The sequence below is a fragment of the Plasmodium inui genome, assembly GCF_000524495.1.
Source record: "Plasmodium inui San Antonio 1 unplaced genomic scaffold supercont1.14, whole genome shotgun sequence".
NCBI lineage: Eukaryota > Apicomplexa > Aconoidasida > Haemosporida > Plasmodiidae > Plasmodium > Plasmodium inui.
Genome location: NW_008481848.1, coordinates 96,731 through 112,975, shown reverse-complemented (window position 1 = coordinate 112,975; position 16,245 = coordinate 96,731). Strand labels below are relative to the sequence as shown.

The 16,245-nt window shown below is 45.3% G+C and overlaps 5 protein-coding genes across 5 annotated transcripts; 1 reads left to right on the top strand and 4 right to left on the bottom strand.

The window, feature by feature from the left end:
• Nucleotides 1–144: 144 nt before the first annotated feature.
• On the bottom strand, nucleotides 145–1,656 carry C922_03352 (hypothetical protein; the record flags this gene model as incomplete). The annotated part of the gene is made up of 4 exons (XM_008818944.1): nucleotides 145–747; nucleotides 985–1,084; nucleotides 1,216–1,346; nucleotides 1,537–1,656. The coding sequence occupies 4 exons, from the start codon at nucleotides 1,654–1,656 to the stop codon at nucleotides 145–147; spliced, it is 954 nt and encodes a 317-aa protein (XP_008817166.1).
• Nucleotides 1,657–3,302: 1,646 nt separating this feature from the next.
• On the bottom strand, nucleotides 3,303–7,046 carry C922_03351 (hypothetical protein; the record flags this gene model as incomplete). The annotated part of the gene is made up of 1 exon (XM_008818943.1): nucleotides 3,303–7,046. One exon carries the CDS (start codon nucleotides 7,044–7,046, stop codon nucleotides 3,303–3,305), a length of 3,744 nt encoding a protein of 1,247 aa, XP_008817165.1.
• Nucleotides 7,047–7,101: 55 nt separating this feature from the next.
• Nucleotides 7,102–7,809, bottom strand: C922_03350 (hypothetical protein; the record flags this gene model as incomplete). Its single annotated transcript, XM_008818942.1, has 1 exon — nucleotides 7,102–7,809. The coding sequence occupies one exon, from the start codon at nucleotides 7,807–7,809 to the stop codon at nucleotides 7,102–7,104; it is 708 nt and encodes a 235-aa protein (XP_008817164.1).
• A 738-nt stretch (nucleotides 7,810–8,547) lies between these two features.
• On the top strand, nucleotides 8,548–10,047 carry C922_03349 (hypothetical protein; the record flags this gene model as incomplete). The annotated part of the gene is made up of 1 exon (XM_008818941.1): nucleotides 8,548–10,047. The coding sequence occupies one exon, from the start codon at nucleotides 8,548–8,550 to the stop codon at nucleotides 10,045–10,047; it is 1,500 nt and encodes a 499-aa protein (XP_008817163.1).
• A 994-nt stretch (nucleotides 10,048–11,041) lies between these two features.
• C922_03348 (S-adenosylmethionine decarboxylase-ornithine decarboxylase-like protein) lies at nucleotides 11,042–15,364 on the bottom strand (the record flags this gene model as incomplete). Its single annotated transcript, XM_008818940.1, has 1 exon — nucleotides 11,042–15,364. The coding sequence occupies one exon, from the start codon at nucleotides 15,362–15,364 to the stop codon at nucleotides 11,042–11,044; it is 4,323 nt and encodes a 1,440-aa protein (XP_008817162.1).
• Between the last annotated feature and the right edge of the window lie 881 nt (nucleotides 15,365–16,245).

Below are 16,245 nucleotides of genomic sequence, written 5' to 3'. Positions count from 1 at the left end.
TTCCGTTAAGGAATATCATTTTATCCGTGTTGCCATTTCGAGTTTGTCGGGTGTGTTGGGCGTAAGTCGTGGTTTATGTTCCCGGAGGAAAAATCCGAACAGCACTTTTGTCGACATAGGGCATCTAGGCATAAAGGCTCCCCATCACTGTGTTTTTCCTGCGGTGGCCTGGCCGCGGCACACCTTTATCGGGGAAATGAGCAGCGCGTCAAGCTGCTTCAACTGCGGAAGGATAGAAATTATCTCTGTCCTGTAGTCTTCCTTCAGCTTGTCCTGAATTTCATTCTTTTCCAAATAAAGCGTTTTTAAGTTATCATTTTCACGGAGATTTCTAATCATATCGATGCTATCAATGTTGTTGTTATTTAACCACAGCTCTTCCAAAGATTTCAACTCTGAACAGGTTACTATATCTCCGATTTCGTTGTAAGACAGATCGAAGACCTTCAGGTGCTTCAACGCTTTTATGTTTTCTATGATGGTAGTTAATTTATTGTAACTGAGATAAAGCTCAGTGACTTGTGGGATGTTTTTAATAGCCTCTACGGACCAGTTGGTTAATCGGTTATGTTGTAAGCTTAGCTTCTTTAATTTTGGAAAACTCGGCAAATTCATCTCTTCTATTTTGTTCTTTCCCAGCCACAGCTCTTCCAGGTTTATCAGGCTTTCCAGATTTTCAATTTTTCTGATTTTGTTGTAGCCCAATTCTAGCAGTCTCAGTTTTTTGCAATTTTGGAGGTTTTCGATCTGGAAGAGGGGTGGCGGTGGGGAGGTGTAAAGGCAGACATCATCGCGCGGGGTGTTGTGCAAATGACCATGCCCGTTGCCGTGAGTCCTATGTGCACAGTCACGGCTGTGTTTTATGCCCGTTTTGCACTGTCAAGGTTTTACATTGCCAAGGTTTCTACTTCTTCACCTTGTGCCCCTTCTGAGGGGCCTGGGGACAGGCGGAAAAAACGCTCTCTCTTAGAGGTCCCCACTTACCTTTGCGATTTTGTTGCTTGACAGGTACAGCTCTTCCAGGTTTACCAGCGTGTCGATGTTCTCAATGATCCGAATTTTGTTGAAGGAGAGGTCGAGTATTCTGCGGGGAAGGAGGGGTTCCTTGCGTGGGGTTTATTCATACATACACGCGGACATATATATATGTGTGCACACTGAGGTGAGTGGCCGAGGAAAGGCCAAACAGACAAAGTAGCCAAGTGGAAGTATTACTTCAAATTTGTGAGCATGCAAATGTTTTCTATTTTTTTAATCGAATTTTCGTATAGTTCTAGGTTCTCCAACTCCACGTTGTTTTCCAAATTTTCGATTTTTTCGATGCAGTTGGAGATCAGCTGCAGGGTCTGCGTGGCAGGGAAGGGGCCAGAGTTTGACGGGAGGGAAGACATTTACACGTGGGAAGCAGCTGCAAGTATGAGACAGATCTATGCAAGACTGTAGGTCCAAAATGGGAGCATGTCATCATGTATGCCCCCGTTCAGAAGGGATATCTTCCCCCGGGAGGTATACTCCGGCGAGTGCGCACAGACGCACCTTCAAATTTTTGCACTTTTCGACATTCTCTATTTTCCTAATTCTTGCATACTGATGCGAAATGACGGTCTCCTTCTCATCAAACGCGGTTATTTCTCCGAGGACATTGTAAGTGGTCATGGCTGAGCTATGGTGGGGATTTTACGTTTTGTTTCCTCGTTAAGGTAGGTATACATCTGTATGCTGAGTGCGCGCTGCTCCTGGCGTTGCGCGGGCGGTCTTCGGCTGGGATGGGCAGTGGCGCAGATGTTACACCGATGTTACGCTGATGTTACGCAGATGTTACGCAGATGTTACGCTAATGTTACCCCTATGTTACGCTGTTCCTCGTGGGGTGAATGACGGCGAAGGTGGCGACAAAATTGGCAACAAAAATGACGGCAAATTTTCCCGCTTCAAGGTGTACACTTGGCACTTTCGCGGGGCCCCAGCTCACGCTTCGCCGTCGTAGACTTGGCACTTCAGAAGGTGCCTACATCACTCTCCTTATTGCAGGAAAACACGTTTTAGCGTCCTCTCAATGTTTCCCTCTTACAATGCGTACTTTTCAAAAAGAAAAGAAAAAAAAAAAGAATACAATTTTTGTACGCATAAAAAAGAAAACGGGTATAGGCTATAAACAAAGGCGCACTTTTTTTTTTTTTTTTTTTTGGATTGTGCCCTATACTTTTTTATCTTAGAGTTTCACGGTCGTGACATTTTTCCTTTTCTATACATCTCACCAGGTGTTTGGAAGCGCAAGGTGGGGGGTTCCCTCTCTTTCGTTTCTTTTAGCGCATAGTTTGCAATGTTCATCGCGACAAGTCTCGTTTTTTGTGATTTACAGTGCTGTCCGTTTTCTGGGCGTATGGGGGGAATGACCACCCATGTAGAGAAGATGTCACGAGAGAGGAGGAAGCGAACAAGTGAACATGTGTAAGGAGCCCATTGAGTGGGCTTTTCTTTCCCCCCTTTTTGAGCTGCGGGAGAACTCTGATGGGAGGTAAAAATGGAGAAAACTGTGCAACGTTGGGTTGTGTTGCAGTTCGGTGGGAAGCGGCTGAGGGGATGACAAGCTACCCTTTTGATTGATAGTTCACCACCCAGTTGATTGCCCGCCCGTACTTACTACACGACCGAGGGGAAAGAATGCCCCAGAGGATAAAGACACACAAGTTGTACGCTAATATACATATGGAGGGGGCGTTTGTATCGGGGACACCCTTCTGTGCAATATGAGCAGAGGCACACGGTGGTATTTCACCGGTTAAGTTACTGCGTCACTGAGGGGATTCATCATTGTGGTAGGACAGAAGCCATAAGCACGTGGGGATAGGAGTTATCCCCCTTCATTAGGTTACCAAATGTTGTAAAAATGAGAGCGGGCTGCGGCGGGGTGGGTGGGGATAACTACTGCCTGGTGATTGTCCAGCATGGATTGTGCAGAGTATTTCAGCTTGGGTAGATCCTGCGGTTTATCCCACCTGGTTCTCCCCTTTTGGAAGAGGCGTACCTTTTTTACAACAAAATATAGGAGTTACAATTTTGCGTGAGGTATCATACACAAGTTGGTGGTGGACACATGGAGGAGTTAACCCTCGCGAGGTTGTTATTTACTTTTTCGAGTCTGGAAGATGGAGAGAAAGTAAAATTGCAGGCATGATGGAGCTGAGGATCTGTCTTCCCATAAAGGAATGCAAATTGAACGTGAGGGGAAAGACAAAAAGGTAGAGACATGCTCAGATTCGCACACCCTTGTTTTGCACGTCTCTCCCAAGTTTCGGGATTCACTTCCCGTTTGCACTAACGTAAAAGAGGAAGTGCAACAGACTAGGGTAGGGATACTGCGAGCGTACAGCTCTGAAGTAGTTCTGCATGCTGGAAGGAAACCAGTCCGCATTTGAGTCGTCCAACAGGAGGGAAAAAATGGATGGGAAAAGTGGCGTCAGGTCAATTAAAAAATTTGTTTCTTCCGTCCCATAACATGTAGACGTCGTAAAAACGATGTAATCCATTCCATCATCAGAAAAACGAATGAATACATTTTTTGACAAAATTTTCAACAAATCTGTGTCGCTGTAAAAGACATTCCGACATTCCTCTGGGAATGACGTGGACGAAAGGAAAAATAAAATTGCGAACATCAGGGGGCTGAAGAAATAGGCCATTTTAAAAGATTCAATGATTTTTTCAAATATAGCCACAGACAGCTGGGCACTAATCTGTATTTCTTTTTGCCGAGCGCAGGCTTTTATGCTTCTTCGGTTTGTTTGTAGCAAGCGGTCCACGTGTATGTGCAGCGGGTGCGCGCCCGGACCATCCACCCGGATGGCATCTTCGCAGTTACCATTTTGGCAGTCCCCCTCATTATGAGAATCGTGCCTCCCGAAATCACTAACAAGGCGGGATACATCCTGTACAGGGATGGGATGCTTCTCCCCCTCGCTGTCTGCACAGGCCACTCGCTTAAAAATGTATTCCTCCGCTATGCGCACCAGTTGTGCATAAACCTGCCTCTTCTCACCCAGGGAGTCTCCAATGCATTTTCCCTCATTGATGATAAAAAGTTGAATAAAGTATTTAAAAAAAATGGATATGTCCATCTGCTTTCCGATAAAATGAATGACGTGTTTGTTCAGTAAAAATTTGAGGACGGGATGGACTACTGCGTCTTCTTTCTCGGTGGCTTCCCCCTCGTGGGGAACTTCCACACGTTCTTGTTCCACGCATCTCCGATTACACTCCCTAAATATATTCTTAAGTAGAAGCAGGAATATATTCTTCTTGCTGTGGTAAAGGAGAAACTTTCCTTGGACGTACTTACGTAGGAAAAGTATGATGTTCTTCGGGATGTCCACGTGGTCGCCACTGGTTGGAGGGGTTTCCTCGATTATTCTCTCGTTACGCTCATTCGATCTTTCGCGGGAGGTGTCCATTTCTTCAGAGGTAGCGTCCCCCAGGTGATGACAATTTTGTGAGGAAGAAATGCCCCCGTTTGTTTCTCCCCTTGGGCTAATACTCCCTGCAGAAGAGGGCGTGGAGAAAATTGCCCCCAAACAAAAGTAGCTTAACGGAACGGATGAACAGAAGCTCAGAGAGTATAGTAGCCTCTCCACGGCATCTTCATCGGACTGATCGGTTTGATTACACATGAGGTGTGTTCCTCTCATAACGGCGTGAACGTTGTAAAAAAGGTACGACAGCGGTAAAAAGAGGCTATACGAGTCTTCCTGCACATGTTCCATGTAAAAAATGTCCTTCTTGAAGTGAATCAGTGTGTCCTCTTCAAACTCACTAATATCTTGAGCAATGCGTTTGAAAGACTTCACTGTTGTGTGCTCCCCTTTGTCGGTAGGAAAAAATGGGAGCTCCACGACGATGAGCAAAATGATATTTAATATTTGGAGAAGAATGACGAAGAAGAAATGCCACTCGATTTCGTTTTTGTAAATCACGTAGTTGAAAGGGAGGGGGCCGTCCGTCATGCGGCGAATTATCTTCTGGATGATGTTCGGGTAGCCAGCGTCCCTCCGAGGCTGATTCGGCGGCTCCTTCTGCTTCTCCCCCGCGTAAGCTTCTAACAAGTCGTTAAACTGATCCATAACCGCTCGAAGCAGCACCTCTAGCGTTTTCAGCAGTGCCTCTACCTGATCTTGGGCAACATACTTTTCTCTAATCAGGCGCTTCCTCCTCATGGACCAGAAAACAGAAAAAAGGTAAACTCCACACTCGTGAATTAGCTGCAGGTTGCACAAGTGGGCGAAGTCCCATTTGTTCTTTTGCCTGTGGACTCTTTTGACTGGAAAGTCAGCGTCTGCAATGTGAGCGGTTCGAACGTCAGCGGTTGGCATCTCATCGATTGGCACATCGGGTATCCCCTTCATCGGCTCGTGGCGAAAATAAGTTCTCACCTGAATCTGCAGCGTGTTTATAATTTTATTCGTGTAGAGGAATCCTGACAAGTCGACAGTCCTCCCCACAATGTTGTACGTGGCTAAATACAAATACACTTGTGCGAGAAACCTTTTGTAGACGCCATGATGATCATGGATGTCCCCTCTGTTCAGATGATTAATCAGGTCATGAAAATAGTCAACGGGTTCTATGTACAGGTTGCAAAAGAGTAGCAGTCTAAATACCTTCAAAACTTCGCTTCCCAAAAAGAAGGCCCCCCTTCTGTCTCCACCATTTCGAATAAAAGGAAGACTTCTATAGAATAGCAAAAAGGGAAGGACTTTAAATTTTTCCAATAGGTCCTTATCGTAATTGTATATGATAACATACCTTATCAGCGTTATTAAGTTATATGTGAAGTTTGTTTCGACATGATCCGCTTGGTTTATTCCTCGATGTTCCCTCTCCCTGTGCAAATCGCTTCCTATTATTTTCGATTCGTATAATTTTTCTAAGTTGGTTATCAGGTCTCTACATTTGAGTAGGTTCACTTGCTGTCTGTATCTGGACAAGAGACCTATTAAAAGGCATACACAACTGTTTTCCACTTGGACTACGATGAAATTGTTTTCTAGAATGGTGCTTATGTTGGTGAGGACATCCTCATGTACGTATCCGTGAAAGCCTTCCAGGTGTATCATTTTAACATTAATCTTTTGTATCTCTTGTAGGTCGTCCCCGAAGCTGGTGAGGGGTTCGAGGTGGGCGATGATCTCTTCCTCTATGGGAACATCTGTTATCATCACGTTTGGCTGTTCTTCCCGGTTTGGCTGTTTTTTGTGGTTTTCCCGTTTTGTCCAATTTTTGAGGTTTTCCCTTTCTGATTTGTCTCCCCCTTTCCCTGTTATGTGTCCCTTTTGTAACTTCTTGGCCACCTTGGACCAGTCGGTGGCGCCCCACTGCGCTGAGTGGTTCCGCGGGTGTCCCGTCTCCTCGCCGCCCAGTTTGACTTCACCCGGGGCGCTACCCCCCTGCGCGTATTCTTTAGCAGATTTGTCCGTATATTCCTTAGCAGATTCGTCCGCGTATTCCTTAGCAGATTTATCCGCGTATTCGTCGGCGTTATCTTCAGCACGTACTTTAGGTGCCCCCTTCTTGCGCGTGTCATAAAAATAGACGTTACATCCTTCGAAGAGAAAGGCGCTGTCGCTGAAAAAGTCCAGGTAGGAAAACGCCTCGTAGTCGTGAAAGAATCTGAGCACGGGGGAGTCCCCTTCCCCCCAGTAATCAAACACCACGTCCTCCCTCAAAGCGCAAACATTGTTGGGGAAGGTATAGCTAGCCAAGCAGTGCACAGAACTCATTTCGATATTCTTGTTCCTGCAGTGCTTAAGCAAGAAAAGGAGCTTGTCGAATAGGTTTAAGTCACTGTTCAGGTAGCTGAAAAATCTTCTGTACGTGAACCCAAAGGAGTATTTGTCTTTTATTGGGAGGGTACTCTGGTCGGGGTAGAGGTCGGATGCTAAATGGTCATAAAAACTGAAGGCTCTTAAATGCGAGTTTACCAACACATTGGTCATAATTTTCAGAGCTATACAGACTTGACTGTTATGCGAACTTTGACACAGAAAAATCATTTCTGGGAACGTGTAACCACTATTAAGTGGCTCATCGTTGTGGTGATATAGTCCATCAAAATGATTGAAGATTTTTTTTTTTTTTGTTCAATTCTGTTTCGTTTATTTGTATTCTTAATTTTCCTTCAAAATCGAAGCGTACTTGATGCAATTTGACTTCACTAAAACTTCTCATTTCTCTTACCTCTTCATCCCTGACTGGATTTGTCCACTGCAGTTTTGCTACTTCGTTTTGGTTTATTTGGAAGGTCAATTGGTGCTTCTCCTTCACTTGATTCTTCCTTCCTTTCCTGTCAACATCGCTATGGTTGACCTTTTCGCGTCTGTTCGGTTCGCTCTTTCCGTCCTCACGACTCCCTCGATCAGTAAGATGGGCGGCATTGCCCTCATTGGCAAGGTTGGCAACGTTGGTAGTCGTTGCCACACTTGGCGCATCAAGCGCGCCATAAATTTCACCGAGGTTTATCCTCTCCTGCAGGTCGTCTTTTTGCAAGTTTAACAGGCTCCGGTGCAGGGCTGGTGGGAAACTCACCCGCGGGGGGTCGCCCGTCTGGTTCCCCCGGCCCCTCAGGCGTTGTTCCTCATGACGCTGTTGTTCTTCCGTTCTGTCTTGCTGCTCACCTCCATGTTGCTCGTCTGGGAGGCCGCCCTCCTCATCGCTCGAAGAATCCACGTACCTTTCGACTATGTCGAAGTCACACCGGTTAAGGCTGGGCTGGTCGTTGGTCCGTTCCTGCCGCAGCTTATCTTGCAGTCGCTCCATGGTGTACGGCGGAGATTGGCAACGGATCAACGGATCAAAGGAGCTGTTGCGAAGAGAAGTCCGCACGAAGGTTTTTTAATTCTGGTCTGACTTTTTTTATTAACCCATATTTTCTCCTCTGTTGAGTGACCACACCGTCTGTATTTATGAAAAAAAAATTTCTATTTTTTTTTGGCGCTGTTTGTCATGTAGGGTACCCCCGCTCTTGCCTCATATGGCGTCCCCTCTGGAGAAACGCACCAGGGCATGAGGCGTCCCGGGGTGGGTAGCAACAAAAGGGATAACAACAAAAGGAAAAATACAAATATGTAGATATATATATAATATATATCTATATTATGTATAATTTTTTTGGGGGGAGGGATCCCGTTAAGGGGTGACCGACAATCCAATGGCGCGCAAGTGACGTGCCGCAAAAGTGCAACTGTTCCAGTTCGTTCGGCCGAGTCGCTTGCAGCGCCCAGTTATTTTTACTAAGCAACTCGCGCACCGCACTGGAAGAGAAAAACTCCCTCATCGCTCTTGGGGACACCCACAAGTTGAAGGCGCGGGAAAAGCTAGTACGAAAATACACACAAAAAAAAAGAAAAAATGGAGAACATAAATGTAATGCGATGCTCTCGGAGTGATAACTTACCATTTTTTCTTTTCTTTTTGCTGACCCTCTGTTAATGTTGCAAGTGGAAGGTATCGCTCTATATGCCCCCTCCCAGAGGCCACCCTGAGAGGTCGAAAAAAATGATCGCATGGGCAAAATCAATCGTGGGGATGAAGCCGAACGGGTGGAGAGCCCCCCGGAAGTGGCTTCCAACCCCCGCAGAGCACCGGAGGCTGTTCGGGTCAAGCACCACACCCGATGAGCTCACCACAAAAGTCATAATGGAGAATAACTACGGACACATAAAACAGATGAAGAGCCAGGAATTGAGAGTACTCTCAGAAAACTGCAGCAACAAGAAAATCCGAGACGTAGTTTTATGGAGTGAGATATCCAGAAATGCTATTGACCGATGTGACGAGTTTAAGTACTTCGACGCAGTGCTGTTGCTGAGCTCGTTTGAAAAGATGAATATGACAGATGATCACTTATATAAAACTTTTGCTCATGTCTTTGTAAAGCAAATAAATCATATGGAGCCAAGACACATTATCATGCTAATCAATTTGTATTGCAAAGCCAACTTATTTCCACGGGTATTATTTGTCCAAATTTTTCATGCCATAGTTAGATACTGTTCGAAATTTTATCCAGAGGAGTATGTCGATCTGCTGATCTGTTTTGCCAGCTTAAACATTTCGAATGCGGATCTGATGAGAACTCTTTGTAAATCTATGGTGAAGAATGTGAACCTGTTTGATTATACCCACTTGTGTTGTATTGTTGGATGTCTTCGACGGTTGGACGTTCATGACGATGTCATTTATTACGTATTTGATGAGAAACAACAGAAGGAGTTAAAATTGCTAACCACACAGGAGGTGTTTGATCTTATGAAAAAGGTGAAGCTACTTAAATACAGTTGGGATCTATACGAGAAAGATTTACTTGATGAATTTTTAAGACGCATTGAGACCTTCCAGGGGGAGGAAGACATCAACCAGCTGGAAGACCCCTTCGTTTGTTTAAATTTCCTCGTGTCTAAGAAGTACGTAAGAAACAACTTTCTCATCGCACTTAGCAAATGGTGTGCGTCACATGTGTATGAGTATCCTTCACGGTCCGCCAAGCGACCCCTCGCTTACCAACTCATTATGCTATACCAACTGATGCAAGAACGCGACGTTAAGAATTATCACTTTATTGAGAAGGCTATCCATAGGTTCGTCATAAGTCGGGGGGGTTTGGCTGTCAACCGGGATAAGATGACCAAGCCAGTTTCGTATCAGAAGGGACGTAAGTATATCTTCACTCGGGACCCCCTCGAGGGGAAACGCCCGGCGGAGCTGGACGCGTCAAGCGGCCCTCTTGCAGAGCAGCCCACTGGTGAGGATTCCTATATACACGATGACATACCGCACGGGATGAACGAAGTCGAGGGGTATATCTCTCCACAGCGTTACTCTGACCCGGAGGAGCCAACCCCTATGACGGAGAAACAGCGGTCCATCACTCTGAGCCTAGGGGAAGGGACTGAGCGCAAGAAACCTTCCATACATTCGCACGGAAGGCACTTCAACTTTAAGCTGCGGCAGCGGACAAAGCGCGTGAAAAATGGCCCCGTCCCGGTTGACACGTGAAGGGGGGGAGGGGAAGGCGGCGGTGCCATTCCGTAGAGACGTACACAGGAATGTAAATGTGTCCTGCGTGGAACGCCCCCCTGGTTGGCTTTTTTTTTTTTTTTTCTTTTTTTTAAAGCAATTGATGATACAGTTTTTCCTTTGAATTGTCATTGTTTCGATTATTTAATTAAAGAAATATGCAAAGTGGCATAAACGGGGAAGATGCACCGTCTCTGGTAAGACGAGGAAGAAAACAAGATGGGGTTTTCTCATCGCCGGACGGGTGGGAGAGGGAGCGCACACAGTTAAGCGCATTAGCAGATGTACTGATACGTTGCTTCCGTGTTTCTAGCGTGGGTGTTACTTTTTACCCGTCGCCTCTAACCTCCCCCGTTGTCCTATTCCTGCCATGCAGTTTAACTGTAACTACTTAAACTTAAAGCCGTTTTTTCCATTGTGCAGCCCAGTTAGGCGCGGCTCCACCCGTCTGCTTCGTCGAAGTTGTCACAGGGTGGCGTGTTCCCCGTGTGTGCCTGTCTTCCACGTCTTGCCATGTCCAGCCGCTGTACACATGCAGCTGATATATATTCAGTGAATTCAAAGATAGAAGCGCCCAACGCGCAACGGCGGGCGGTGCACGTCGCGGAATGGAAACAATACAATGGGTATGGGCGTCGGTGCTCAGGGTTAATTCCTGTTAATTTTTTTAAAGTTAATTTGGGATGTGCGTCATCTTTTTGCCTTCTAAGTTATGTTATTTTTTTGCCTTCTAAGTTATGCTATTTTTTTGCCTTTTAAGTTATGCTATTTTTTTGCCTTTTAAGTTATGCTATTTTTTTGCTTTCTAAGTTATGCTATTTTTTTTTTTTCACTTGTTCCTCTTTTCTCGCTTCGCCTCAAGACGACGGTTCCGAATCCCTCTCCGGCCGCCATTCGTACGTTTGTGTGCCTCCCACACACAACGCAGCGAAGCAGAAGCACTCACTTTTCTGCATGCGTCCAGAGCAGAACCTCACTTGAGAAAGGAAAAGGAGCTGTTCGGGAAAATATACACCTTCTGGCATTTTCTGAACCCATTAAAATTGGACGAGCTAACAAACGTGTATGCTCCCGCATATTCATAAATAATCCAGTCGTTAATGTAGCATTCTGGTAGGTATGTAATGGAGGTGATCATGTCCAGCCCATCACAGGATTGTCCAAAAATGTTGGCAAGATATATGGGAGAAGTTACCAAATCATCACATGCCGTACTGCTATCTCCTTGGTTTCGAATTACAAACACTGGGGATCTATTATATTCGTCAAATATGATTCCACTGAAGCAGCCGTATATGCTGTCACTGACGTAGTAGGAGTAGTAGTTGTATCGATTGTCGTTAATGCTGACTACCTTCCTCTTTATGTTTGTTATGTTTCCTAACTTGGAATTGCTGTTACAGCTGAGGTTTTCGCTTAGGTTGGTGTGGCTGAGTAGGAGAAGCTCTTCCGCGTTTTCTGCGTTCTTTGATCCCTCCGTATGAGTAGCACCTCCGTCTACCCCCTCCTGTCGGTCTGTCTTTCCCCCTTGGCTGTTGCTCACATGGTCGCTATACCCCCCACCGATAACCCCCCCACCGATAACCCCCTCACCGATAACCCCCTCACCGATGTTCGCTTCGTCGACGTTCCCCTCGCCTCGGTCCCCTTCGTCGATGTTCCCCTCGGTTCTGTCCGCTCCTCCGCTGCCCCCCCCCACGGGTTGCGCGCCCCTCTTCGCAAAATCAAGCGGATTCATGCCCCTTAAGTCTCTTAGCCTAATCCCCTGGAACGTGGGGTGCCTCTTGCCAATAACCTTGACAGCTAGGGTAGACGAAGCAGCAACCATGTACCTTCCGGGTTCACAAATGATTCGCAGCTTGGATTTTATATCTTTAAAATAGTGTTCGATGGACATATTAATGGCAAGCGCAATTTTCTCAAAGTTGTAGAAGTTATACTTTGTTTTCATGACCGACTTGTCATTAAGGAAGCTCTGTATGTCTTTCTTTAACTCGGCTTCATTCAACGTGCAATATTTTTTCTTCTCATTTTTTTTGGCACTATCGTATTCTAATTCTTCTGGGTAGCCTCCCCCTAGGTTTAGAATTTCAAAATGGTATCCCAATTTGTTGCTCATGTTCCAAACGTCCCTTGACAATTTAATGGCTTGACAGTAATCGAAAAGATTCTTCGTATTGCTTCCAACATGAAAGGACACCCCGATGATGTTTAAGTTGTGTTTCCTTCCAAAGGAGAGGATGTTTTCCCATTCGTGTTCATTCGCTCCGTACTTCGACGACATATATGATTTGTAATTCTTAAAATCGACGTTGATGCGGAGAAGGAGAGAACAGGTGGGATGATATTTCAGTATCTTTTTCAACTCTTCGATGTTATCAAAGGTACACAGATTTATGTTTTCATTCTTTGCATAGATCAGAGATGGGATACTCTTTATCGTGTTGGCATAAATGATTCTTTCTCGAGCCAGATCTGGAAGTAACGTTGTCAGTTTTTTTACTTCTCCAACAGATGCACAGTCAAAATTGGCGTTCAATCCGTATAAAAATTTAAGCACTACATCATCATTATTGCTTTTAACGGAATAGAAGGGAGTTACACTTGGCAGATTCTTCTTAAATCGGATGTACTGGGCCAGGATTTTCTGCAAATTTATACACACAACGGATGTGTCGATATCTTCATTTAGAATTCTGCTCAACGTGAACATCTCTATTTTGTTCCTTCGGTAGTAGTCTGTCATTTCTTCTTTATGTTTCCTTTCTGGGCACTCTTCCTCATTCGTTTGGGTTGTGTCTACTCTGCTGGTTGGGGAGCTGCCCTTTGGATCGTCTGCACTGTTTGAGCTGCTTTCCAAGGCTTCTCGGGAAAGACGTGCCACCTTTACTTCCTTCGAGTCGCCATCAAATTGGGTTGTCCCCCCTACGTTTAGGTTTAGCGAATCTTCAGACAAGTTTCTACTCGAGCCGGTGTCACTGTTCCTGTGGGGATTGCTAGGGTGCAAGCTTCCGCCGTTACTCTCAGATTCTGTCCCCATATCTACCATCATCACTCGGTTTTGCTTGCAGAATAGGTAGCTATACGTATACATGTCATTCACTACATGGTTCGGTAGAGGAGTCACAGCGAAGTTGTTTCCAGCTTCCTGGCGTCCACTCGGAAGATACAGATTGATTCCACTAACGTCGTTCACACTTTTCAACTCGTATACGAAATATTGCATTTTGAGGAAGCCCATAGTAAGTTCCTTCATGCACAGGATAGCGTAGTATTGCTCATTGTTCACTATAATATTGTTGCAGAGCTTTCGATGCAGGAGTGTTGCCTCCGAGGTGGGTGAAGAAGACATTCCTCCGACACGACTTCCAATGCTGCTTCCCTCAACATCGTAATGATAATTCATCACGTAAAACACCTTTGCTCCGTAAAAACTCAGCTGGTTCGCCATAAACCTGAAAAAGCTCTCGCTTCTTAGGTCACTCGCAAGTTCTATAGAGACGTACGACACCAAATCCTCCGGCGAGTAGTGAACACAAAAATAGTTGTTCTTCTGTGATACATTGCACGAATAGCCGCATGGTGTAAAGTAAAACTCGTTGTAAAGAAATTTCTCCTTGTTATTTTGTAGGCTGGAACATTCGTACAAATTGGTATCTATCTTCTTCACGTGCACCTGTGGTTTGGGGCTCTTCATCTGTTTTACTTGTTGGCTATTTCTAGGTGACGACGGAAAAGAGGATAATTCTGTTCCTGCAACCCTGATGCAGTTATCCAGGGCGCTGAAGCTGTTCAAACTGGAGTAGGCGTCCCTCAAGTGAATGACACTACTGTCGTTGGAGCTGCAGTGAGATGATGTGGTGATAACGCCCATTCCGCTTCCCATTCCGATAGCGCCTCCTCCTCCGACTTCGCTGTCCTTCGCCATGGATTCACTTCGCGGGTAAAATTCGTTCAGGTATGCGTTGCTGTCGGTGTTATTTTCCCTCTTCTGTTCAACTTTAACATCCCTTTGAGTTCTGCCATCCAAGGGCTGCAATTCGCACTGCATGTTCGAGACTGAGCTTTCGTGTGCGATTTGCCTCTGCATGTATTTGCTCTCGTTCGAGGTGGACGGCAGCAGGAGTGACTTCGCATTTTCGCTGGCGTCTGCAATCCAGCAACCAATTCCGACGCTGCTGCCCCTGTTGTGACCGCTGCCATCCAGGGGGAATTCATCATTCCTGTACGACACCGTGTCCTCATGAATGGTTTCATCCAAGTTTTTGCTACTCATGTCGGTGTTTTTCAAGTGAAAATTGGAGAACGCTTCTTTGCGGGGATGTCCGTAGTAGCCCATATCCTCTGCGCTTCGAAATGGAGCCATCGTCTCCTTGTACAGGCAACTCGTGTTGGTCGTGCTTTTCGAACTGCACTCTGCATAGTCATACGAATTTTCGCTACAGCATATGTCCGTTTTTTCATTCTCTTCATACACCTTCTGTGGCTCCCCTCCCGAGTGAAATATCCCTAGGGAGTCCTCGTTCAGGTACAGTTCGTGAAACATGGCCCTCTCGCTATGTTTGTTAATTCCGAACAGGTGCATTTCGGAGCAGAACTTGTGAGAGCTGGGGGGGAAGTGGACGGCCCCGTTCGCCAACCCATTAGTGGTTCCGTTCGTCGATCCATTAGCAGCATCGCTCACCAGCTGATTCACCTGCGCAAAGAAGATGTAGTGGTTCCTCCCGTGCGGCAGGGGCGTGTTGGCAAACTGAAAAGTCTTGAAGAAAAATTGGAAGAATGTTTTCTCATCCTCAATGGACTTGTGCGGGTACTCCTGCTCGTAGTAACCATCCTTCGTCTTGTTCTGATAATTCATATGTGTGAAGAATGCGTATTCGAAATTGTCCCCAATGAACTCGATAATGTCGATCAGATCATTTTGGGAAAGAAAACTCTCGTCGTACATTCCATTGGCCTTCAAAGCATATTCATTCGTCAACTTGAGTATTAACAAATCGACCAGAAAAGGAATGAAAAACAGGACCTTGGTTTTTCCACAAGTTTTTATAAACACCATGTCTGTGTAAATAAAGAGGGAGCTTTCTGACAGCAGATACACTCTACATCTTTCTTCAGCTGGTGCCTGGACATCTTCTTCTATTTCTGACACGATGCTGCATCCGATAAGGTTTAGTTTCTGCTCCCATAATTCTCTGGAGATATCCAAGAGGGATGAAATTTTCTTTTTCTTCTCAAAGCATTCCTTCCTCAGCTTGATTACAACTCTCTTTTCGATTCCTTCGAAGACGTTCATTTTTTCTCAAACGAAATGTGTGTGTTATAATGATTCTATAAAATATCGCGTGATGGAAAATGCGCGGTGAGTCCACGGTCGGAATAGTAAGGTATACTTGGCTAAGTTAGCGTCTATTATGTAGAGGCTCTCCTATGCAGAGAGGGTGGTGCTGGCGGAGGGATCCAATGGGTATTCCTTGGAGGCGGAAAAAACTTCCTTTTCTCTTCTTCGCTGCTTCAATTCGAGCGAGTGTCCTCAGAAAGGTGAAAATATGTGCGCCAATTTTGCGTACTTGACTAAAATGGTGCTGTTGTTGTTCTTCTTGTTCTTCTTCCTCTTTGTTTTTTTTTTATTTTATTTTTCTTAATGCGTCAACTTCTAATGGCAAGGGGGGGAGGGCATACAGCGCAGCGACGTTGTAACAGAGGAAAATATAACAGGGAAAAAAAGTATCGTAACAGGGAAAAATATCGTGGAAAACAGATAAATCTACTTGTGGCTACAGCAAATTGTGCGTTGTTTGCTATGTGTAACTTATCAAGGCTAGTGTGTTTTTTCCAAAGTGGTGTGCGGAAGGGGGTGGGGGGTAAAACAGTGGTGCCCTCTCTTGAATTCTTTGCCTTTTTTCACACAACATCAACATGCTCTGTGCATATGCAGGGATAATTACATATGCACAGGTACGGAGGTGCGTCTATACATATATATACATGCCTATATTTATCTGCACATGGAGAGCTTTACGTGATAATCTCTTCTTAAAGGGGGTACCCTTTCGTGGGGGAGGGGCGCACAAAAGGGAGTATAAAATAATAAATACATATATATTGCTAAACAAAAGAAGAAAAAAAACGCCTTCTAATTTACATAAAATGGGGTATCGTTGGAGGGGGTACTCT